At 44.4% G+C, this 25,268-nt stretch overlaps 2 protein-coding genes across 3 annotated transcripts in view; one reads left to right on the top strand and one right to left on the bottom strand.

Annotated features, from left to right (window-relative positions):
- The window catches only part of LOC119399641 (ethanolamine-phosphate cytidylyltransferase), a 41,469-nt gene extending 39,769 nt beyond the window's left edge, over positions 1-1,700 (bottom strand). For both annotated transcript variants that reach the window (XM_037666453.1, XM_037666454.1), the window contains exon 1: positions 1,451-1,700. In XM_037666453.1, the coding sequence (XP_037522381.1) occupies positions 1,451-1,506 (56 nt within the window). In that variant the 5' untranslated portion in view covers positions 1,507-1,700. The remainder of the gene's footprint in view (positions 1-1,450) is intronic.
- Positions 1,701-7,383: 5,683 nt separating this feature from the next.
- On the top strand, positions 7,384-23,278 carry LOC119399639 (developmentally-regulated GTP-binding protein 2). The gene is made up of 13 exons (XM_037666452.2): positions 7,384-7,645; positions 8,399-8,487; positions 10,071-10,142; positions 10,959-11,048; positions 11,937-11,997; positions 12,934-13,024; positions 13,250-13,322; positions 13,975-14,065; positions 15,080-15,254; positions 16,429-16,517; positions 19,292-19,350; positions 21,354-21,407; positions 23,025-23,278. The coding sequence occupies exons 1-13, from the start codon at positions 7,582-7,584 to the stop codon at positions 23,109-23,111; spliced, it is 1,095 nt and encodes a 364-aa protein (XP_037522380.1). The 5' UTR covers positions 7,384-7,581; the 3' UTR covers positions 23,112-23,278.
- Positions 23,279-25,268: the final 1,990 nt, after the last annotated feature.

Below are 25,268 nucleotides of genomic sequence, written 5' to 3'. Positions count from 1 at the left end.
TCCGAATTCTGATAAATTTTACCAGCGATCGGATTTTTTCGGATTTATCCAAAAACACGGAGCCCTAGTGATAGTTTAGGATAAATAAAAAGCGGGCTTTATGAAGAAAACCTGTAGATGGGGCTAATTGGCAAAGGATGTTTTAGCCAAACCTCCGCTTTTTTATGCACACACAAAAAAAGAAAACTTAAAATAAGCCGTGCGGTGCCCTACTATAGTGTGTGTGTCCTGTGTTATTCTGAGGTTATTCGTGATTTAGTCCAAAACAGGCTTTGTGAATCGTTATACGAGCACGTGAAAGCAGCAATAGGTAGAATCACGACATTAGTCAAACCAACAAGCTTTAAATCTTTTTTCCCTCAGAAGAAAGGAAACGCGGCTAAAAAGTACCTGTTTTTTCCTCTGCTTAAGTTTCCGCCCATCTATATACCGTATTTTCTTGCATGTAACCCGCACCGAAAACGGAAAAATGTGCTTAAAAAGCGGAGGTGCGAATTATATGCATGGTTTTTTTTTTCTTTTTTTAGAGTTAAAAGTTAGGGGTGCTGGTTATAGGCAGTACTAGCTGGTTATACGAGAGAAAATACAGTATGTATCAAAAGCGAATTCGTCGGCATGTAGACTCCCTTGACCTGTAAATCCAAGGCTGCCTCGGTGGTTGGATCTCTCTTTATCGCGAAACCGCTGATCGTACAACACACAAGCGCGGCGCGCCGTATCAACGAAATACCGTCGGAGTACATGGGTAGATCGGCAAACACACCCATTCATAAAACACCTCATGCAGTGGTACACTGAACGCAAATGCTCGGGAGACAACGCATACAACGCGCATTATTACTGTCCATGGACAACTGAAACCGACGTACTTGCGAACCAAGTGCGCGCACCGTGGCGCGTGACCACAAAAAAAAAAAAAAAAAAAGTGTTTGGACCACGTATATCTCTAATCAGCGTGGCCACGACGTATCGACGTCGTCGTTCGCAGCGCACAGAGGCTACACACAGTTTCTGAAGGGGCCAGATCGCACTTTCGGAAGGGCGCAGTTTCTCTCCAATGAATACTAATATTAAGCTTCTTGAACATACCTGCTATTATTTAGATCTACTATAACCTATCAGCGAATAACGCACACTTTGAAGAGACCAGATCGCACTTTCGTGAGAGCCCCAACCACAGTTTGTCGAAAATACTGATCTGCTGTTGATTACAACACCTGCTGCTAATTAGATCTATTAGGCGGATAAGCGAATAACGGGCCCTCGATTTCCTACGTGATGTGAAACGAAATCGAGCGACTCCGTCTCGGTGCACGCGTGAAAAAGGGGAGCGCAGGACCACGCCTCCCTGTGTGCGATACTATACAGACCATCCGAAAGCAAAAGCAATTTCGTGCGTCCGAAAATGCCGGCGTGGAGTCCCATAGCACGCCTCTACGGCTATGCTCACCATCCATCGCACCACACTCGTACGATGCCGTCGTCCTCAGCAGGTTCCCCGCTCATTGTCGATTCCTGTCGCGAGCTCTTGCTCCCTTGGAGCCGGCCGGTTCACCACAATGCCAACGACTTCGCGCACGATGATCCACAACGCCAACAACGCCTCTTCACTGGTTTCACTACGCGGCTGTCGCTGCCGCTAGCTGCGCTAACGCAATTCGCGAAACTACGCCAGCGCCATTGTCGGCAGCGGCGCCCTTGAGAATTATCAATGTGATGATTTTACGAGCGTTTCTTTTCTCACAGACTCCATCCGGGTAACTTGAGATCTGGAGACTTTTCGTCCGCTTGCTCCTTGAAAATCCCTCTACCTCTGGGCGCTCTGGGTACTACCTAGGCAACTGTTTATCCCTAAGATCGTCACTCAGCTGCTTGTTGATGGCGCGTGTTAAACTTGTCTACGAATACGAAGTTTGTGCGCGCGCGGATGGTGATCTGCGGCCGAGGTGTGTTTACTTTCCGTCCGTTCCAGTTTTTACACCCATTGAACGCTTCGAGATAGTCCGGGACGCGTGTTCACAGTGAATGCGCTGCGGGCTCAGCGATACTGTCTCCCCGAGTGACAATCCACGTATGCTGGCGAAGTGAGAGTCAAGTGCGCTCCGTGAGCGACACCCTGGACGTTACTTTAGCAACTGTTAATCGTTACGTCTGGGCGTAACGCTAGACACCGTCTTTACATCGCGTTTGAGCCCTATGGGTATTAAATTTATGAACAGCGATGGCCGCCTTCTTCAGCTTGAGTAAAAGACCCAATCATGATCAAGAAATTCGATGTGGATCAGGCCCGATTGTGATCGACAGGGGTTGTGTGACACCGGTATTATGTTTTTCACCGCTTGTCTGAAAAGGCTGAGTGAGGAAATCGGTGTCATATTCTCAAAACGCTGCCTAATGCATCCAGCAAAGCTGCTATTTCCGTGGCAGTGAAATCATGCCAGCTAGACATGTATTCAAATGTGCATGGTCATTCTTTTAGAACTGACCTGTTTCATTGGGCTGTAGTTTTCCTGCAAATTATTCGATTTTAATGCAGCTTACGGTCAAAGATTCAGGAGGGATGAAAATTTACTGGCTCGTCCCATTTTTTTATGCACAATGCAAAAAAAAAAGAATAAGAAATAAGGAAAAGTGCGAAAAAACTCTGAATGTCATGCGGCATGCCACACACGACTCGTAAAGGTTTGTAAAAGTTATAAATCACTAGCCCTACCGCAGGTGTTGAAATGACCACCCTGCATGATCACACTTTTTAATGCATTTATTAGCATGCACAAATTTTAATGGACAAGTGGCATCGGTATTGAAAATTATTTGACACCATGATGCTGTCACCACATGCTCTAACTAGGACTTTTATATTTTTCATATTAGTGTAACGTAAAAGTTGCCCATGCAGACTTGCAGGGAGTACTGAAAAACCCAAACGACATTACAGACAAGCACAAGCAAGGTTTGGGGCTTTGCATAGGCAGAGTTGCTTTGGGGAACGCAACATATAAATCTGCAAGAATTGGGCACACACCCAACAACAGCCAGTATCAAGCATGCTCTTTACCTTTCCAGTGAGTTCGTAAAAACTTGCTTCACAATAGGTAAGCAGATATAAACACATCACAAAATGGAGTAGAAGTTTTGTTTTGTCTGTTAGCAGGATACTGCAGGCCTTGAGCCCAGAACAGCAGGGCAAATGAACAGAAGTAGTTATATATGATACTTAAGTTCCTGTGTAGTAACGCCCTCATATTTCAAGTATCATGAATTACCAACTCACCCAATCAGCCATTCTTTTAGGTATATGTGGATGTGTGTGCATGTGTGTGTGTAAATAAGTAATGAACATAGAAAAAAATAGTTGGTTTAATAAACACATGAAGCACAAGGCTAACGAATACACAATGATCAATAAAAACATATCATTCACATGCACCAACATCATAAACAAATGCACGACATGGAACCATACAGGTGTATTACAGTTCAAGATTCATAGTTCTCATTCTCTTTGTGGACTGGTGGTAGTTTGTCCCAGTCACTTGATCGTTGAAAAAAAAAGTGTTTAAATGTCTTAGTGATCTCATTCATCTGATAGCTACAGGGTATAGATATGTAAAATGCAGCGATCATAGGCTAGTGAGTGCAATCCTTGCCCCCAGTTTGACGAACACACACAAAAAAAATAACCACTAATGCACAGGCCAACCCAGGTATAGCCAGGAAAAAAACAGAATACTTTAGAATTCCCCTAGAAAACAAATACGACACCTTAGAACAAGAAGAAACAAAAGACATATAGGAAACCACAACTAGACCAATTTCTGAATCTGTAGTCGAAGTTGGAGGTAAAGCATCAATGCAAGAAGTAAGCAACATCTCTTGAACCACAAAAGACTGGATAAAGAAACAACAACAGATAAGTGGGTGGGCATAGATAAATAGAATTTGCTTAGCTATTAAAGCTATCAATAAGTATAAGCCCAGTGACATATGGAATTATGATATCAAAGAGCAGTGAAAAAGGTGATGGCATCGAAACAGCTACAGGCAACTCTATAGGAAAGACCGAAATGCATGCAGTGAAAGATAAGCATGGCAATATTAATGGTAAACTGAATGATGTGGTAAACTGAATGAGTGCATCACTTGTTACACCACTAAAACAAGATAATTTATGAGCTCGTGGCAATTTCTATTCAGGCCACATGGTTTTGAGAACACTGAAGAACTGATAGTTTTTGGTGCAAAGTTAAAAAAAGCAATTTGTACCATTCTTTTCCCTCTTAATAACATACTGCCATGAAACCAAGGCGAGTAAAAGTCCTTGATTACTTTATCAATAAAAACTGATTCAGTGTTTCAGATTAGCAAGCCTTTAATGGTGAAGTAAGGCCCGTATTCTGAAATGCTCCTTGCCTCAGCGAGGAGGCCATAACTGCTTCAGGACGCCTTGCCATGTATTCTATAACGCTTCTTACCAAGGTTCCCTCACTGAGGCCTTCCTTGGTGCTCTCTTGAGTTAAGGTAGCACTAGGGCAACCTTCGTGCCTCCTTACCTCACTCCTCGCACTAAAAGGGTGCTTCTCTGCAGTACTTTGTCAGTGACACTGTGTCCGATCTTTCTTTTTTTTTTTTCGATCGATTCCTTGTACTTCTGCACGAGCTCTGTAATTATATCCTTCCCATTGCCGATCCAAAATTGCTTGTCGGGCATGTTTTTTAATGTGCGGCTGAACAGCGGCCAAAATTTTTCATTAAGGTGGTGCAGCACGAAGAGGACAGGGTACACAGAGACGACGAAGATGGAATGCTTACTGCCAACTCATGCTTTGCACCTCAAAGGGTTAAACATTCTTTAGCAAGACCCGTATTACATCTTTGAATGCGTACCACCCTGTGTTTGTGACATCATATACTACGTCCTACCTTCCCGTGCAGGCAGTCAAAAGCAAATGGTGATCCTCCTGCACACAAATCGTTATTGCAGTCACCGCTGTCGGGTTCCCAAAAGCTGTCGAAGCTCACTGCAGTGTCAAGTGAAAAAGAACCACATGTCCTGCATGGTTTCCTACTTGTCATTCGGGCTGGCTATCACAGGAAAATATTAGCAACTGTCTTAAAACGGGCGAAGTTCAGTGAAAACAGCTCTCAATGGCACAAAATAAACTTCATACCAGTAAGCACACATAAAGTGAGAACAGCTAAGATGCAAGCATTTATGACAAGAGAAATCAACAAGAAAGGAGACATGGTGAGAAAAAAATTTCCACGCTCCATTAACATTGGTCCTTGCCTTATTAACTGAAACGTCATGCTTCCTTGTTTAGAGGGTACAGGTATATGTGGCTTTGTTGGTAGGTGGGCAGCTGCAATTTGAAAACAACTACATTTTTCCATTTGTGTGAATGTAAAAAAAAATGCTGAAAGTACACGGTAAACCATTCATGTGTGTCACTTTGTGAACCATTAAAGCAGCATATGCGAAATCGGCAACAGACAGGCAGGTACACTCTTGCGACAGAGCATCGTAAAAGCAAAGGTCAAGGGATGAAGCAACACAATAGTCAAAGGTCACAGGTTCTCAGTCAGGAAACAAACCAAACAACACAAGTGACATTCCCATTTCTGTTGTTTTGATGTCAAGTACAAGAGCAACACATGAAAAAAAAAAAAACACTAATTTCAGTATAACAAAGGAGCAAGCATTTGCAGCTACAAATGTTGGTTGTGTGCATCTGCTCTAGTCTGCAAATGGCAGTTGTAGGTAGAAGAAAGTGCAGTAGCAACTGAAGGGGTGCATTCGTGGAACCAAATGAAGTGTGTCACCCATCTAGAAGTTAAATGTACCATCTAATCTAATGATGGTGCATTTAACTTCACATTTTGCATTAAGCCAGTTATAAAGTCTCATGACCAAAGGAAAACTTGTCCTAAAAAGGTGCACCTTTACCAACCACCAACTGTAGAAACAAAGTTGCAGGTGCATTCACACCACTGATACACCCGTGCGACAACATGAATGAAAGCAGTCATGCTGCTTCTCAAAACATTTCGCTTCTCATTATCTACTCACCATGTAGACGTATCCTTATCATTGTATGTCCAAATATTGAACACTAGCAATGTGATGTAACCAGCAGTTGCAATTATTTCTTATTGACGTAACGCTAGACACTCCCTTTATTATTACCACCTGGCGTCTAAGGATCCTGCTCGGCTCTTCTTTTATAGAAGCATGGACACTTTCATTACTTTGAGTGCACGTGCCCTAGATTTTTAGCATCAACTATATTAAAACTCAATCACATGCGCGGGCAGAATAGCTATTGCAAGTAATACCGGTGACACGCAGGCACTTTTGATCGCAGTCAAGGTTGACCCGGACCTTGATCGCGATCATCAATCATTGCTGCTCCTCGGTCCAGACTAATCCGGATCGAGTTTGACGCAGACATCAGTCAAATCGCGATCTGGGAGCCAGATATCGATGCGCAGATCGCTGATCGCAATTAAATGTGACCGTGTAGGTACACCTGATCCGGATCGAGCCCAAATTGCCCGTGTGACACCGGTATAACGATCAGCGAAGTGCTTTCGTTCATGCCAATTTGCAAAAACGCACAATATTCTCAGCTACACTGATAATGGCAAAGAAAACACAAGGACGGACGGCAAGTGACAGGGCGACTATGGTAGGGCTACATGGGATCATACACACCCGGCGAGCACGGACGCTCCGTCCGCCACCAACGTCAACAACACAAACCTCGCGCGCCAACCCGCAAACGACGAGCAGCAAAGCTCTCCTAGGGATAAAAAGAGCATTGCACGTGTTCCTAGGTAGTACCCAGACATAGGGAGATCTTCAAGAAGCAAACGGGGAAAATATCCCCAGATCCAAGTTACCCGGATGGAGTCTGTGAGAAAAGAAACGCTCGTGATGATTTTTTTTCCTACGACAATTGTCACGTGGCCTCAGCGGACCAATCACCGACCTCAATTGCCTTGGTTTCGTTTCGCGCGACCCCTGCTTGGAGTCTGAAGCCGGTTTTCTTTCGTAACTATAGTATAAGCTTTAGTTAGTGTTGAAAAGCTTGTCAATTTTTGTACCTTGTGTTAATCATGTATTGGTGATTAGGAAATGAACTTAAGAAGAACCTAAAACGAGCACTTGTCTCGTCTTCTCAGCATCGGCACTACCGGGATCGGCACCATTTCTCTCAAATTACTTTGCGTTTAATTCCACGACCATCTGCTATCAATTAGGGGCTTTAGTCCAAATCAGTGTGGTCGCGTTGTCCACGCACATAACGCCCAAAGCGGCGGCTTTAATTACTAATCTCAAAGGCCATGCTTTTGTACGATCTCTGAAAGGCAGGGGGCGATACCAGCGCTCGCGCTGGCCAACATGGCGGCGTCCACCACGATCTCGTTCGATTTGTGAGAGTCGGCCACGACGTGTTTGGAGACTGTTTTCTGTAGACGACGCCCGTCCTGTCACCGCGGCTATCGACGCTCCAACGTACCGGCTGACGGCGGCACCTCAACTTCCGTGAAAGGGACGCCGCGCGGTCGAGACTCAACATGGGTATCCTTGAGAAGATCAGCGAGATCGAGAGAGAAATCTCTCGGACGCAGAAAAATAAAGGTGCGTACTCTTTCTGCTCCGCCTTTGCCTCAACGCCGTTACCGCAAACTCTCCGCGGTTGTTAAGCCCGATGTCAAAATAAGGCGAAGATTCGTGTGCCACGAAAGCGACGCTTGTCAGGCAGCTGTAGTCGCTGTAAGCTAAATGTATAGACGCGTTTGTGAAGTTTAGTTGGTAAAGACAGTCGTCACAGCTTCGGAAGGAGTAAGCTAACCTTGGATTTTCAAAGCATGTCAACGCGTTTCGTTGTAAGTTCAGTTGTCACGTAGGCGTCTGCACCAGTCAATACGAGGAAAGGGACAAAATTAAATGAAATGCCTGTCACACGGAGCAGTTTCGATCATGATCGAGCCAGCCCGTAATAAACAATGCGAGTGGAGTATTAGTCTCTGGTTTACCGTCTTCGCTTCACTTAACCAGGGCTTCCAGCTTGGAGCTGTGAAGCAAAAAAAGCAGCATGTAATGCTTGCTGGCGTCAGAAGGACCCCTTGCAATACTGCTAGCTAGTTGTTGAAGTTTTAGTGCGGAAACTGTTAATTTCCTGGAGCATTTTCAGCTCCCTTTGTATGATACACACGTGAGCATCGTTAGACAGCACAAAGTAATAGTGGTACTTCACTGCTCGGCAGCTAAGCGTTCTGGTTCACTGCTGGTGGCTGTGAGGACGTAAAATGATGTACCGGTTTGAGCCAGTATTACCTTCATGACCATGCACTTTTGACGATGTGGACGCTTGCGTCTGTCTGTGCGCAGCTACGGAATACCACTTGGGACTGCTCAAGGCCAAGCTAGCAAAGTACAGGACCCAGCTTCTGGAGCCGCAGGGCAAATCAAAGGAGAAGGTCAGTTCACCGGGAATGCCTGTGGCTCATTGTCCTTGGTGTCGCTTCCTGCAAGTGCGTTGGCAGCATGCAATTACTTCGTCTTGGACCACGGCTTTCTGGGAAAACCAGCTTTTGCGCGTGCAATCCGATCAAACATGATCCTCTGAATTGGCACGAATCTTCATGACATTTCGGTTATAGAAGTGTGACCTGCTCCGACTGATAACAAGATCAAATCAGTGCTCCCGTGGCAGTATGGTGCCTGCTTGCCTACCAAGTTTATGACGTTGGATGCGATCATTCCGTAGTCTTGGGCAAAAGCAAAAGATGCAAAAACTAACTATGGGGAGTATGAGACATGCATGGTACTGTGCACGTATCAGCAACCGTGTTCACTCTGATAGTGTACCATGCTTGTAAGGGAGCCTAAAGAGGGTAAGTGACACCAATTTTCGAAGCTGACTTTACTATGCCAGACAAATCTCCTGTATACAGTGACAGCTCTGAGCAAAGCTCAGGAAATGCTGATATTTTATTCTGACATTAAAGTCAATTTTCGCATGTCGCACGTACTGACATCGTCACTAGTGTGACCATAGGTCGTCAAACTCACTCGTGAATTGACTCACTCAGACTCGAATCAAGCCGTGAGCCCGGGTGAGTAATATTCCGGTGAGTCCGGTTGCGAAAATTTTTAGTGAGTCCGAGTGAGTCCTGTTGAGATAGAATTTGGTGAGTCTTGAGTTCAAGTGAGCCCTTAGCGCAAGATATATTTCTTGAGTGAGTCTGAGTGAGTGCCACATTTTCTGCCAACCTATGAGTGTGATGACAGGCACCAAAACATGCAAAATGGCCTCCTGTGTGTCACCAACAAAGCCATGGGGTAGAGCAGCTGTTGAAACATCAAGATATCTTGCGCAAGAACATGACTGGAAGCTCATACTGTCTCTTGACATCAGGGTACAGTAGGAACCGAAACTAGCTTTTAAAAACATGATTCAATTAATTTTTGAAGGTGAACTCACGCTTATTAGCACATTTTCTAGGCTCTTGAGGGCTCGGCCTTGCAATGAATGCAAGAGAACGACAATTCAAAATTTTCGCGTCAGTACCCCAAGCAATAAAAGTATCCTTGTGCACAAGGTTAGCCCTGGGAGTTGTCAGCTTTGGCCATCATTGTTTCTGTCTTCCACTCCCAAAATAATCTTACGCACAAAAGCAAGTACTAAAGAAAAAATTGAACATGAGGTTTGAATGTCTTGTTATGTATAAAAAAGATTAAATTCCGGGGTCTTGTATGCTAAAATCATGACGCGATTATGAGGCAGCCCATAGCGAGTGTGGGGCTCCAGATTAGTGTTATCCAAGTTCCTTTTTAAAATTTTTTTTTGTACCGCTCTACTTTATGCAGTGTTGCATTGTTCCACAGGCAATTTACTAGGTGCATTTAATCCCTCTGTGAACTCAGTCTCCCTGCAGCTGCTGCCCACATTCTGTCAAGGAGATGTCACAAGCTGTGTATACACTTGAATTCCGAGCTGAAGTGTCAGATTCAGTCACCTCGTTAACCTCATTAACATCGCACTTATGTTTCGTTTCAGGGGGAAGGTTTTGATGTTATGAAATCTGGTGATGCACGGGTTGCTCTCATTGGCTTCCCGTCCGTTGGCAAGGTAAGGGCATCCTGTTTCTCACTACTTACGTAGTAAACAAGATGTAATAAGTGTAGCATTGAAACTTGCCTGTTCTTAATTCGGCAATATATGCGATAGGGCTGGCATTCAGTATCGTATTGTTTCGGTGCGTGCCAACTACATGTAGATTTTAAAAGTATTATTTGCAGTTCTTTAATGTGTGACATTTACTGCAGTGGGTGGGTCCTGCCTGTCGCATCTTTTTCTTGATTGCTTAAGAACAACAACAGAAAATAGCAGAGCTCAAATTTTCTGTCCAGAAAAGTTGCACTTCAGCATGCAAACAAACACAACATAAAAGCATTGATCTTCCATTCAAGTCGGGACAACTTTGTTGATACATGCTCAAAGTAATCTAAGGATAGTGTAACCGCTACATGGCCTATGTGGCTGCCTATTTTTAATTCAATGTAGAATGCATGTTAACCTCTGAAATACAAGACAGCTCATTGACATCGCAATAAAATAGCTCATCATTGTAAGCATGAAATAAATCGCAAATAGTACAAGCTGTAACTGTATTCTGTAAAATTTCACCAACACAGCAACAAAAAAATACGCTGTACATTTTATGATTGCGGTACTTGCTGGCCTCTGTGCTACAAAATGGATGAGTTAAAATGTTCTCTTTCGAGAGTATTTTATGCAATGTACTACATATGAATCAAGATTGCAGTCGAAGCCTGTTCATTTTGGTACAACTGCATTGAAGGCTTTCAGGATTATTTGTTTGATAGTTCATGCCGATGCTTTTGCCGCCTGACCAACACAGACTTTTTTCAATTTTTGCTGCAGTCCACACTGCTCAATATTATGACTGACACCCATAGCGAGTCGGCGTCGTACGAGTTCACAACACTCACCTGCATCCCTGGTGTGATTGAGGTGAGATACTCGAGTTTGTGCATTCGAGTTTCACTTTATTGTTAACAACACTGCAAAAGTACAAGGCTAGCTCCAAAAACCTGAAGAACGAAAATTGTACTGTTGACCTCAAGTGCCGCTAAGCTTATTAGAGTCAGACTTTACTTTTTTAAAGTTCCTATAAAGACATGAAATTTTGGAATAGACAAGTTTGAGTGTGATGTAATAGACGAAGTGAATGTTTACCCCATGTAAGGGCTGCTTTTTATTTCAAGAGGGAATCGCACCGAATCGTTCAGTGCACTTCTGTAACGTAGCTAAAACGCGACTGGGAATATTGTGTGGGAAATCCACTGTATTGAAAAAGTGATGCTCACTGGATGTCTACAGCCATCTTTGTTGAAAAACAAAAAGAGCACTGCTTGGTGTTCTCTGCACGGGCCCCTTACGATCGCTTGCAGGCTTAAAGTGATGGCAAATTGCAAAAGCATGCATATATGTTAAAGACATGTCAGCAGTTTTGACTAGCGGAAGTTTAAGATCAACTGCACTGACACAGGTGATCCGTTAGAGGTGAAGACTAGGGTAGACATATACAGAGTGCCTGTGTACCATCTTCACACTACGTGCACATTTGAATTTGTTCTCTATAAGTTGATCTGAAGTGTTCCAGTAAGGAGTTTCTCACAGCCTGTGTGCTAATCTTTCACATAAATTTCCATGATTCAATTCACGTGTATGTATGCATTTCACTTTCACTTGCCCTGTCTCCTCTGTCGCACGGATGCTTTTGGCACTAGCCATTGTCAGGATTCTTTTATGGAGGCATTTAGCTTGTGTTCACTCTGTCTTATGGGTGCATACACTGCCGACTTGGCGCTTACACGATCTACAACCCATCTCTTGCAGTACAAAGGTGCCAACATTCAGCTTCTCGATCTGCCCGGTATCATCGAAGGTGCCTCTCAAGGTGAGGCCTGCACTCCCTGCCTTTTAGCGCTGCGCATTGTTGTCTGTTTTTTGTGTTGGTGTCTGTCATTATCTGCTGTGCCACTGTCAAGCCTACAGGTGGCACGAAGTGCCAGTATAATTGATACCTAACTGTCAGCTACTGTTGCCACATTTGAAAGAAAGCCTTTCCCGTATCGGCTATATAGGTCAGTTTTGAAGGGGATTCAGCATCAGGTTTCAAGAAACATGTCGATGTTCATCTCCAGGATGATGAAATCTGGACGCCGATTCCGCAATGGAGTTTTAACAGTGGATCTGTTTGAGCCGGCCTTAATCTGCCCAACGCGAACAAAAAAACTTCGCGCTGCCATGGCCAGTACCAGCTAGGAACCAATCATCTCCGGTGTACCTTTAGCCTTGCGCCACTAGCGCAAACTACGTCTGGCTTTTTGTTCTACGGGTAACTTTTAACACATGGTGATCAGATGGGATGCCTCACGAAAAGGGCACTTGAGGCCAGTCCCATCTGCGTAACTCACGAACATGCTTATGAAGAAAAAAAAAAAAAACGGAACGAAGATCATCATGTGCGGGCCAGGCTGCTAGCGAAAGCATGCGGCCGCAGGCCGTGTGTTTGAGACTTCCGCACTTCATCGAAGAAGGTCACTTCTATGCGTTAGCAATCCTTCCGTCAGCCTGCACAGTGGAGAGAAAGTGTTTCTCGTGTAACTACGCATCTCATTCTATCTTTTTGCACATGTGCTCTCGGTACTACATTTTTCCCTATTTATTCAATGCTTCCACCCATGAATAAACGGTGGGAGTTTGCGCTTGTCCCTGTACCCTTCCTTTTGAACGTGTCTTTTTTCACGCAGACCACTTCTTTCAAATATGCTTAACACACTAAACCAACAGTGAGTTCCACTAAATGCTCCTTTCTGTTGTGGCCCTCTAGGCAAGGGACGTGGTCGCCAGGTCATCGCCGTGGCCCGGACCGCCGACCTTGTAGTCATGATGTTGGATGCTGGCAAGAGTGAAGTGCACCGGTAAGGATTTCATTTGAAGCTCGAGGCATTTGTTTGGTTTGTTATTTACTTCTCGTGAAAAGGTGTTTGCGCCTAACGTTACCTGAATTAAGCATCTGCACAAAGTCACAATGCTAAGCGAACTTGAGATTTGTTGAAAGGGATGCGGAGAGGGAATATCAAGTTGAGTTTTATTAGTTAGTTAAGATTGTCAAATACTGTGACTGAGCTTTCTGTGATTTCCAGGAAGCTGCTGGAGCAAGAACTGGAGGCCGTTGGCATCAGGCTAAACAAGCTGCCCCCGAATATTTACTTCAAGGTGAGGAACTGTAGAATTTCTCTGTAGTATATTACACTGCATCAAGGACATGCGTGTAAAAATCTTTTTAGGCCAGTGACTGCTATGTATGTTATGACAGGAAACCTGTACGTTGCATTTGTGGTGGCAGTTTTTTGCAGCAGTTGCTAGCGATATTTTGAATAGTAGTACCTTTTGTCGGCGGGTACCAAACAACATTGAAAGTGTGGTGTTTGGTTCATTATTGAGATGATGGTACATTTAGCCATGAAGATGGTACCCTCTGTCCTACGATAGGGCTGTAACGAAACCCATAAGTTGTGTTGTGTATTCTTTCCTTTCTTTCAACATTCATGTGTAAGTAAAGTAAAAAAGCCACGCATGGATTTTCCAGAATCATGTTTTTAACGTCTCACTGCCTGTTCTGCACCAAGAGTCCACCTAGCTATTTGTGTGTCATTATTTTGAAATAATTATGTGTCTCTGTAGCCACTTTTTTTCTGCAGGCTGTGATAAGTTTTAACATGAGCATTCCAACTACACCAGAGCCGGGCATGGGTTTGGGATCATATTTTAGAGCTTATTTGAATGGCATTACAATTTCTTGTTATCTCAGGGACATTTCTGTTTATTTATTTATATTTTTACTTGCTTGCTTGCTCAATGATCTCAGGAAAAGAAAGCCGGAGGCCTGAGTTTCAACTCCACTTGCAACCTGACAAAGTGTGACGAGAAGCTTGTCCAGATGGTTCTTCATGAATACAGTGAGTGACTGGTACAGCTGTGCCTGCAGTAGGGACCACCACTGGAGCCATTTAGCATGGCTTTTGATATCATACTTAAAATTGTGCCATTGATACTTTTTGACAGATAAATCAGTTCCTTACGAATAGGGGTTCTATATTAGCAAATACGTGTATCAGTGCTGATCGGCAGCGAAGTCACCCAAGCAGAAATTGCTGAGTCACATTTTGGGCTAGTAATTGCCACAGAGCATTGCTGGTGTGCTGCTTTTATATTAGGCATAACATCAGTTATGGTAACATACCCACCGAAGTGTTGTTACATATTACCAGCTACTATAAGAATGATAACCAAAGCACTGCACAAGCCGATTTCTATTTAGACGAAGTTAGCTCTGCTATTGCTAAGCGTGAGCGCACGTATTGGATTCCCGGCCCTGGTGGCTGCATGTAAATGTAGGCAAAATGCAGAAATGCTTGTGTACTTTGATTCAGGTGCATGCTAAAAATAACCCAGGCGGTCAAGGTTAGTCGGCTGTCCGCCTACTTTGGCATGCTTCATAATAGGTTTGTTTCAGCACATAAAACTTTAGAATGTAATGTAAACCTAAATTGAGATGGTAAAAGTATGTCCACAACTTTTACAGCAGAGCTGTTAAGCTTTCTGCTATGCCAGTTCGCATCAACAGAAAATTATCGTCATCAGGAATGGATATGAGCCACAGAAAGCGGGCAAGCCAGGTCGAATTTTGTATGACCGAACCAAGCCCACCCGAGATACTAGAGTTTCATCTGGCCTAATTATGCTAATTAAGCCTAATTGAGATTGAGCCAAGCCAGGACTAGCTAGAGGACCACCAGCTCTGCTGTGACTCAGCCATGCACCTCTAATGCAAGCTGCCCACATTTTTTTTTTCCTTGAGAACCCTTGTTACTCAATAGTGAGCTGAACTTAGGAGATTCAAAAAAGAGAGGGTAAAGCATGCTACTCTTTTTGGACCATGATTGTGTGACTGTAAGCGTTCTTCGGTGCAGAGATCTTCAACGCCGAAGTCCTCTTTCGTGAGGACTGCACCCCAGACGAGCTGATTGACGTGATCCTGCGCAACCGGGTCTACCTGCCCTGTCTCTATGTCTACAACAAGATCGACCAGGTCTCCATCGAGGAGGTTGACCGGCTCGCCCGCCAGCCACACAGTGTTGTTGTCAGGTGAGTCTCGTGGTGTGTATGGTATTTGTTTTGTGATGTCCAGCGAGTAGAATCTTCACATAGTGTGGTAACCCAACCTGCATTTTAATTTGGCTCTGTCTCTTGATTTCAGTAGGCTTACCACAGCAGGTTCTTCAGTATTGCATAAGGCAAACATACATATGTAGAAATAAAAAAAACTGTGTGTGTACCGTCTAGCATTTTGACATTTACAGCATAACTATGCAGACAGTTCACATGAACAGTAATATCTTGACACTGTGCAAAATGCAACAGCAAAGGTAGTATGACACCATGTTCAGGTTCATGTGGTTGAACCTGTCTCAGGAACGAAGCAACGTAGGAGTTGAGAGTCCAAAGTATGGGAGACGCATTGACTGATAACCGGTATCAATATGACGGTGTGGATTGGTTGCGTTCATTGATGTGGAGCACATGGTAGGAGGCAATAGGGGCCATCCGATGTTCCAGGGTAACTGACTGGATTCCAAGAGATGGCAAACGCGTGAGGGGGAGACAGAAAATTAGGTGGGTAGATGAGATTAAGAAGTTTGCAGGTATTACGTGGCAGCAGAAAGCACAGGACCGGGTTGATTGGCGGAACATGGGAGAGGCCTTTGCCCTGCAGTGGGCGTAGACAGGCTGATGATGATGATGATGATGATGTTCCAGTGGATGCCACAGATGTGTTCTGTAGCTTAGGACGCACAGGTTCACAAATTAGAAAGAAGATAGGTTTGCAAGCCAAAGGACATAGTTGACCAGTCAACCTTAGTCCGACAGACTCATTCTCTTCATGACATGCCTCCCCATCTGACAGTCATGCCACAAGACTCCCCTCCATTTCAAGTTTTTTTTCCTCCGCTGCAGCCTGACCACGCTCACGTGCTATGTTGCCATCTTTCATTTGTGACAGCAGTATGCGTACCTCGTGACACTGTGTTCTTGAGCCCAATAGGGGCCATGCCTTTTAACTACCGACTTGATCATCAGTTATCTCTGTAAAAGAGAATCCTAACTAATTAATCCCCTGCGATCAGCAGCGACATATCTCTCATGCCAAGTGGGGAAAACGACGCAAGCTAAAATGTTGATGTCAGTGGCTTTCATATGACTTGCTTTTTTGTTTTTTCTTTGTGCCTGTCTGTGTGCTGCAACTCCCCGACCTACGCAGTTGCAACATGAAGCTGAACCTGGACTACTTCTTGGAGAGGCTGTGGGACTACTTGGCTCTCATTCGGGTCTACACCAAGAAGCGTGGCTGTGAGTGGTCGTCTTGGATGCAACTCCGCATCACTTGTTTGTTTGTCTAATAATCAAGCGGCATGGAACACAGGTTATCTAAAACAGATGGTAGGGATATCAAAGAATTATGTCAAATCGGTAGATTAAACTTGTGAGATATGAAACAGCCAGCAATACGTAGTTCAGCCTCCTCAACACTCCACTACCTTATCGAAGAGCTTCGGCACCGGACATCTTGAGTTGATGCTTAAGTGGATGTTGCTGACGGCAACAACCCACTGCGGCCTCTCGCTTAAGCTCGTTGGTAGGTACGGGCGAATATTCGAGCGCTTCGAATTCGCTTCGACACGAACCTAAACGATTCGAAATGAATGGATATACAGTCGATCCCGGATATATCGAACTCGAAGGGGACCGCGAAATACTAGTTCGATATATCGATAATTCGAAATACGAGATATGCGTATTTAAGGCTTTAATTTTAAAGCACTGCAGGCGTCGATACAGTTTTCTGAAATCGTAAAATGCGCGAACATGACGATTCACTCACATATCCTAAAGAGCAAGGCGAGAACTTCTTTTGCAAGTTAGCGCACTTTATTTTGCATGAAAATAGTACGTAAACTTGCCTTGCTTCTTGTGCGCCGTGAACTCATCAAATCATCGTCACTATCATCGAAGCTTTCCAATTAAGTAAATTCAGCACCTTCCGCCACAACAGCGGTAATCGACGCTGAACGCTGATGCGAGCTCTGTAGCGCGGTAAAGGGTTTAGCGGTGGCAGCGGCGGCTGGCATCTTCAAACCGCACGGGTCCATTTCTGCAGTACCGGCAACGTCAGCTATGATCTCGGTATCGATGCAATCAGAAACAGCTACGTCGTTATCTGCACCGATGAAGTCATTCGCTGTGCTCCCATCCGATACAACGCCCGGAAACGCTAAGTCGCAAAATTCACTGACGCACCGTACGCCGTAGTCGGCGGTCATGACGCGCCCAAAGTCGTCACCTGGCGCCAAGGCCCGTAAGGAAACAGTGCACGACGGTGCTTTACTTGACGCCATTCCAAGCACTGGTCATCATTTTTATCGCTACGAGCGGGACAATGTTTAGTTCGACTCCCGATTGACGATTTATCAAGAACGAAGCGAGAAGTACACAAGTCCACATGCCGCAAGAGACAACGCTGCACAAAAAAATTTCTCCACTGTCGACATGTTGGCGATACCGATGGCACTTGTGGCTTTGCAGAAGGCAGCCGCTACTTTGGGCCGCCTACTTTGGCGAGAAATGCGAAAAAAAGCGTAGCCTCTGAGATCTGCGTTTTAAAACCGAAAACGCTAAAAATACGTCACGGTGTTGCGGATCTCGAAGGCCATGCTTTGCAGGCCCGCATGCCATCGTGCGCGAACAGACGAGGACGGGAATGCAAACTTTACAAGGCTGCCAAGTCACTTCGAATTCTCATTTTGGTGCCCTCGGCAATTAGCCTCTTTGAAAAACACTAGCCCATGCGTTAAAACCTGCGGATCGCGCGTCAAATATACCGATGAACTGACAAGCGCTGCGCACCGAACTAGAGCAACGCAATTTCGTCATCTGCGCGCGACGAGGGATTGGAACTTATAAGAACGCTGCCGAAAAACGATCAATATTTGTTAGGAAAAATGCACTTTCTGGGCTTCGGCGCGGGGCAGCATTCGATATAGCGGATGTTTCGCTGAGCGGGAGTTCGATATACGTGCACACCAACCCCATACTTTTGCATGGGAAATTCAAGGGGATTTCTCAACTGTTCGATATAGCCAATAATTCGATATATCCGAGTTCGATATACCCGGGATCGACTTACTTATATTTGACCGCATGTAACCCCACCCTGTAAAGGTGGTTTCACTGCAGCATGGGGCTGCGATGCCGTGAAACTACCTTTTCAGGGCCGCGAAGCCACACTTCCAGGTTAAGTGCTTATTTTAGATGGGCTTACATGCACTAAATTTTAATTTTAAAATGTAACGTAAGTTACCGCTTATAACTTGCACCCTACTGCTATTCAAATCTTAATACTATTCAAAGTTGCCTCCACTTCACTTCGAACCAAGAAAGTGACATTCGGACATGCCTAGTTTCAATTTTTAAAAATGTTGTGCAAGTTAGTTGGGGTCAAGACAAGAACACTCCTTTTCTTTGTAATATGTGATATATACTATTCGAATTATTCACTTCAAATTCGCTCCGAAGCTCAAATTTACTATTCGACCATATCTACTCGTTGGTTGATTTTCAATGTTAGTTTTTATCAGTAATTCAGGGAACTTTACAGCTTTACCTGCGCAAAATATATAGTTCACACATACTCTATGAAGAAAAAGAGGATGTGTGATTCCTTTTGGGGAGTCTTGACTTGCCACGTATATGACTCTCTTTAAAGAGGCATGTCAACCCTCTTTGTAGATCATTATACTCTCTTCGGAGAGCCGTTTGACCCACAAGAGAGTTAACGTGCTTTATGTGGCAAGTCAAGACCTCCCAAAAGGAATCACACATACTCTTTTTCTTCATAGAGTGTAGTAGACACAGAGATACCATAGGATCTCTACTCACATCACAGCCATGTCAGTTATGGCTGGAATTTAGTAATGGCAAAGCCCTCTACTAATGAACAGTTGCCTTTTTTTTTTTAATGCATAAATATATGAATTGGTTTGTAAAAGAATATCCTGCCACTGTAATGTGAATGTACGTTTCTCTCTAGTCTCTTGTTAAATGTTGATTCTTCGTTTGTCATTAAGCTCCTCCCGACTTTGATGGTGGCCTTATTCTCCGGAGGAACGCAACGGTGGAGCATGTGGTAAGCAACACAATCCTGCTGCGCTTATACTCAGACCTCATTATAACAAAAGCCACATCTGCCATGAAAATAACTTCGTTATATCTGAAAATTCATTATAAGCGGTTATTTGTAACACTGCATCTATGACAAGACTATTCTTCATTTATTTCGTTATATCGTGGTTTGGGTGTACATGCTTGCCTGGCTGCATACACAACCCCTAAACCATGCACGAGATGTACCGTATTTACTCGAATCTAACGCGCACCTTTTTTCCGGAAAAAGGAGTCCAAAAATCGCATGCGCGTTAGAATCGAGTACCGAAAAAAAAAAAAAAAGAAACTCGGTTATCGTATTGCCATCGACATTTCAAAATGGCCGCCTCCTACGCGCCTTTGCCATTTCTGCCATTTTTTCAGTTCGTACGTGTGCCGAGGCGATTGTCATCCCGTTCTGCGTTCGCATCGACGGCATGGAAGTGCCGACTCCAAATTCTCGACGAGTGTACCACGATGCCGCATTTAAAAGAATAGTTATTACATGTGCAGAGAGACGGATGGAAATCGGGCCGCATCGCGGTCGTTCGGATATAGTTCGGAGTTCCCGAAACGTGCGTGCGAGACTGGCGCAAACGGAAGCAGATTTTTTACAGCAAAGCTTCACGAAAAGGTCTCAGTGGACCAAAGCAGGGCCGGTTTCCCGAAATCGAAGAGTGTTGACAACGACAAGGAGTTGTCGGACAGCGACGAGGACTGATCCATTACGCGACTCGTATCGCCGCCGTAGTGGTGACAGTTTTAGCGGCAAGGCCCGCTTTTTGACTGTGTTTTACTTTTTTGAAACTTCAGTTCTTTAAAACCCAAATACTTGTTCTTCTGAATGTGCGAAGTTTGACTCCTACGGACTTTTTTTGTTCTTTTCTCTCACGAAAAATGGGTGCGCGTTACAATCGATGTATTACTTTTTTTTTTTGGTCGCGGAAAACGGGTGCGCGTTACAATCGAGGGCGCGGTAGAATCGAGTAAATACGGTAATTCATGAACTCGAAATGGCTATAAAATGGTACTGCCGTATTAGTAACCAGAAGATGGTTGAATATCAATGGTAGGTTTAGTCATCAATAAATAGCCCTTGAATTTAGAGACAGGAAGAGAGCAGAGTGGGTCAGGGAACAAACGGGGGTTAAGGACATCATAGTTGAAATCAAGAAGAAGAAATGGATATGGGCCGGGCATGTAGCACGTCGGCATGATAACTGGTGGTCATTAAGGGTAACTGACTGGATTCCAAGAGATGGCAAATGCGTGAGGGGGAGACAGAAAATTAGGTGGGTAGATGAGATTAAGAAGTTTGCAGGTATTACGTGGCAGCAGAAAGCACAGGACCGTGTTGATTGGCGGAACATGGGAGAGGCCTTTGCCCTGCAGTGGGCGTAGACAGGCTGATGATGATGATGATGATGAATTTAGAGGCTGGCAGTGTGTTACGTAGAAATTGGACTTCTTTTTTTGTAGTGCAGAATAATACAGAGCACCCAGTGGCATGGAATGTTATTTGGTGTTCATCTTGTTCTTTATTTGCCTGTGTATCGCCTAGTGGGCAGTATAACGGGGGTGTGTGGAAACCGTTATGTACAACAGTAATGCGTACACGCTAAGAGCAACAACAAAAGAAAATAAAGTGGTAACATACAAAAATTTAAACAGAAGCAAACTGCAGCACAACCAGTTTTGCATTCAACCTGTTACAATCAGTCGTGTTTGCAGCAATTAAACAATAACTTGCAGAATCTCTTATTGTAGTATATGGCTTGTAGTTAGATGTCTGATTGCACCTACTGCTAATTGAAGTACAAGTTCTTTACTGTACTTTAACCTATATGCAAGCTGTCTCTTTAGGGCATGAAGAGTGCACGCAAAATAAAATAAAAAATTTGTCTGACAAAGATTAAAGTGCTCTCAAACACCCTTGACAAACTCGTCCGAAATTTCTGTGGTGTTCTCTCTTTACCCATTGCGCAGTGTCACGCAATCCACCGCAGCATTGTCCACGTCTTCAAGTATGCACTTGTCTGGGTGAGTCAGGTGTTGTACAGTGTAGCTCTCTTTATGGCCAGGGTATGGGGAAACATTCGTATGTGTTCACATTCGTCCAGCTGCGGTAGAGATGTGGGCCAATCCCAGAGGCAGTGCAGCCCGAGAGTGTCACGCGGCGTCATCAGGTGACATCACCTGATGACTCACGTAAACCTGGGAGTGATAGCCAGCGCCGCTCGTAGCCACGACGATGAGTGAAGTACTCCCATGTTTAAATGCACAGAAAAGCACCCAATAAAGTGGACGGGAGGATGACCGTTGCTGTAGCTCAATCGGTAGAGCACAGGATGTGCCATCTGAAGGTTGCAGGTTCGATCCCTGTTGGAACTTGTCTTTTCATCCACTTGGAATTTCTCCACGTTTATATCATAATTACTACAATACATTTAAAATACTACAAATAACATCCCCTATGCTTTCCTCGATTTCATTGTCTGTTGGTTTTCGTTAAAGTTCCGTCTAAGAGAGAAAAACAAGCCCTTAAATTCCGCTTCTTTTGTTTTGCCATCGGATGGTAACCCTGACGCTCGATGGATGCCAGATTTTTTGTTTCGTGGGGCAGATACAGTAGAACCCCGCTGATACGTTTTTGAAGGGACCGTAGGAAATAAACATAAGAGACGGGAAACGTAAGAGCCGAAAAACAGGAAAAATGACAAAATATTTAGTGGTACAGAATTTTATTTCAATGCTTACGAGCAGCACGGAAATTGGCGCGCTCAGCCGCGATCTAGTCGATGGATAAAAACGCGGAGCTGGGGACGGCCTCATCCACAGAAATGTAATCAACGTATGTGATTTTTTTAACACCAACAGCTGTAGGCATGAAAGAACTAAGCACACGCAATCGCGACCAGCGCGACGAGTCCGACCGCGAACCGCGCGCACGACCATGCGAGCTCCAACCAGCTCGAACTCCTCCCGTCCTCCGACAAATAACGATGATGATGAGTCTACGCCACCGCGATGGCAGAAGTGAATGCCAATCTCGAAGGCCTTGCTTTCGCACGCAGTTACGTCATAGACGCCATGTTTGTGCAATATAAATCTCAAAGGCTATGCTTTTGTCAATAGTAAATGCCAATCTCGAAGGCCTTGCTTTCGCGAGCAATTACGTCATAGACGCCATCTTCGCAATGCGAATCTCGAAGGCTATGCTTTTGTTTGCATTAATTGAAAGATCCTGTTGCTTGCGCCTCTGATGCGCCTAATATTACGGTCAAACCAGGCCAAGCTGCGTGAAAATGCACCATGGCCGCTCTCTTCGGTAGTCACTCGGTCGGCTCCGAGCGCACTTCGCGACGTATCGTACGGGAACGGTCCGACAGTTACGACGTAACAGCGGGGTTCACAATACATTGTATCCTATGGGAGCTATGCCGGGACCGGCGGAAAACGACCTAACAGCCGGGAAAACGCAGCAGTGAGGAACGTAACAGCGGGGTTCTACTGTAGTAATGCTTTTGCATTAATACATCTATCCTTGTCGAACTATGCGTGATGTGTTTCAGCTTCACTGTGATGTCATCAACCTTCACAAAGTGGAATGGCTACTCAGCATTTTAATTTTTTTTCTTTCTCTTTCCATTCCACCAGGGCACAAGCACCAAGTACAGCCCACAGAGGGTCGGCCTGCAGCACGTGGTTCACCATGAAGATGTCGTCCAGATCGTCAAGAAGTGACGCAACCGCCGCGCCCTAGGAACTGCAATGATTTACACCTACCGTGGTTGAAGTGTGTCGACTGGAGATTTTTTTTTCTCCTGTTTCACTGGCCTCGTGACTGTATTTTCAAAGGATGAAATCATATAAAGTGAAAAGCCCAGTGACCAGCTGAGCATGAGACCAGATTCCGGTGTGGCGTTATTCACTTGCATGCTTTTCCTCTGTTTGGTAGTAGTTTCTAGTGTGACCATTCTCATAGTGATGACAACATTCAAGTTGCAACTGCACACTTTGTAAAACCATGCACTACCTAGTAAAGGCAGACCACAACAAAATTTCAACCGAGTAAGAAGCTTAGCTTCAGATAGTGTGCAAATTTGGCGTATGAAATATACAAGTAAAAGCGTCGTAAAAACCTCGCAAGAAAAATCACAGCATATCCACGGAGTGAATGATGATGAGTGGGCGAAGCTGCGGAGGTTCATCGGTAAACCGTGAATCTTCCGTGAATTCTGCCCGGTACATCATCACCGACGTGAGATCGGGCGCGTTTATACTAAAGGTTCGATGAGTTATGACGACTTGCAGCTCACTTTAATTTTACATGTACGCTGTGAATTTTCATTGTTTAGAAAACCATTGCTTTAGAAAACATCTGGCGTCTTTCGTTAAGCAGCTGGCGTCTTTTCGTTTTGCTTTAGAAACATCTGGCGTTCTTTCGTTTTGCTTTTAGAAAACATCTGGCGTCTTTCGTTGGTTTATTTCATCAATCAACGGCGTTTTGAACAAAATTTTTATTGTTTAATCACGCACAGGAGAAATCTCACCAGGCACTACCTTGGAGGTAAACAATGGCTGCTAATGGGAATGAGACACAGAAGAAGTCGGCTTTTAGCTAACACTTACACTTCTACTTATACTAACGTTTCCTACTGGAACATGCCAATGGCTGCTAATGGGGAATGAGAGACAGAAGAATTCGGCTTTTAGTTGACGCGCACGCTGCGAATTTTTTATTTTTCAACAACGCACAGGAAAAATCTCCCACCGGTACCACCTTGGAGGTCAAGATCTTGTACTAGCGTTACGAATGGTTACGCACTACGACTACGACAACTACGAGGGACGAACGGGTGCCGCCTTAAGGAGCTTCGCCCCTAAAAATCACCACCCGAGCACTCCTCCGTACAGATGATTAACCAGTGAAGCTGAAATGTGGGGCCCGGTGTTTATGACGAGTGGGGATCTATTGAGTTGTTTTCTGTTGTAGCTTTTGAGTAGGGGTGTGCGAATATTCGAAATTTCGAATATTTTTTTATTAGTGTTTGCTATTCGATTCGATTCGCACTGGAGTTTTACTATTCGAACTTCCCAAAAACAAGTACAGTCAACGTCCGACTGAAAATGCCCTCTTCAGATTTTTAATATGCTTCACCTCATTACATTCTCGTATTGCGGCAAAGCTGCCTTTCAAGCTCCGTTACGGTCGAACATAGCCAAGACCCAACGTCCAATTAGAAGTGGTCCCTAGATTTTTCAATATGCTTCACCTCATCACACCCCCGCATTGCGGCAAAGCTGCCTTTCAAGCTCTGCTACCGTCGCAAATGTATTAACTCAAGAAAACGCTGGTTCCAATGTGGAGATGAAAAATGTGGCAGAAGTGGGGGCTCAATATTATTGCTGTTTTGGGCCTGAAATTTGGGCAGGAAGTCCGAAAAATCGGAAGCCGAAGCTTTTTAGCAACCAAAATTTCAGATGTTATTACATATTGATGTCTACGAGGCAGATTTGGAACTCTGGAGTTGAAAGAGGAGGAGAGGCTGAGGAAATGGCATCTTTGCCTACCACGTGTAAAGTGTTGTCGGCAACACTTTTGTTGCCCCAAATCATGAACATAAATACAATTCGGCCTCTACATTGCGCTTCAACCTAGCGAAAAGAAACACTTTCATTTTGCTATCTCATAAGAATATGCTTAGGAATCCTCTCCAGCTTTTTTTTCTGCAATATCGCTTCGAAGTATTCAAAAAATATTCGAGAAATATTCGATTCTATTCGCACTCACACTTCAATATTCGAATTCGCTTCACACCCAAAATTTTGCTATTCGCACAGCTCTACTTTTGAGTTCTCTATCACCACATTTAAGTGATGTATAATCTGTGTTCTGTA

The sequence above is a fragment of the Rhipicephalus sanguineus genome, chromosome 7 (genome assembly GCF_013339695.2).
Source record: "Rhipicephalus sanguineus isolate Rsan-2018 chromosome 7, BIME_Rsan_1.4, whole genome shotgun sequence".
Taxonomy (NCBI): Eukaryota; Metazoa; Arthropoda; class Arachnida; order Ixodida; family Ixodidae; genus Rhipicephalus; species Rhipicephalus sanguineus.
The sequence above is the reverse complement of the archived record's forward strand: the minus strand, read 5'-3'. Positions and strand labels throughout refer to the sequence as shown.

Excerpts from the sequence above, each read along its gene's own strand:
- LOC119399639 (XM_037666452.2), top strand. The coding sequence starts at position 7,582 with ATGGGTATCCTTGAGAAGATCAGCGAGATCGAGAGAGAAATCTCTCGG. Across the intron at positions 7,646-8,398 it reads TCGGACGCAGAAAAATAAAG|CTACGGAATACCACTTGGGA; the intron begins GTGCGTACTCTT and ends GTCTGTGCGCAG. Across the intron at positions 21,408-23,024 it reads TCAAGTATGCACTTGTCTGG|GGCACAAGCACCAAGTACAG; the intron begins GTGAGTCAGGTG and ends CCATTCCACCAG.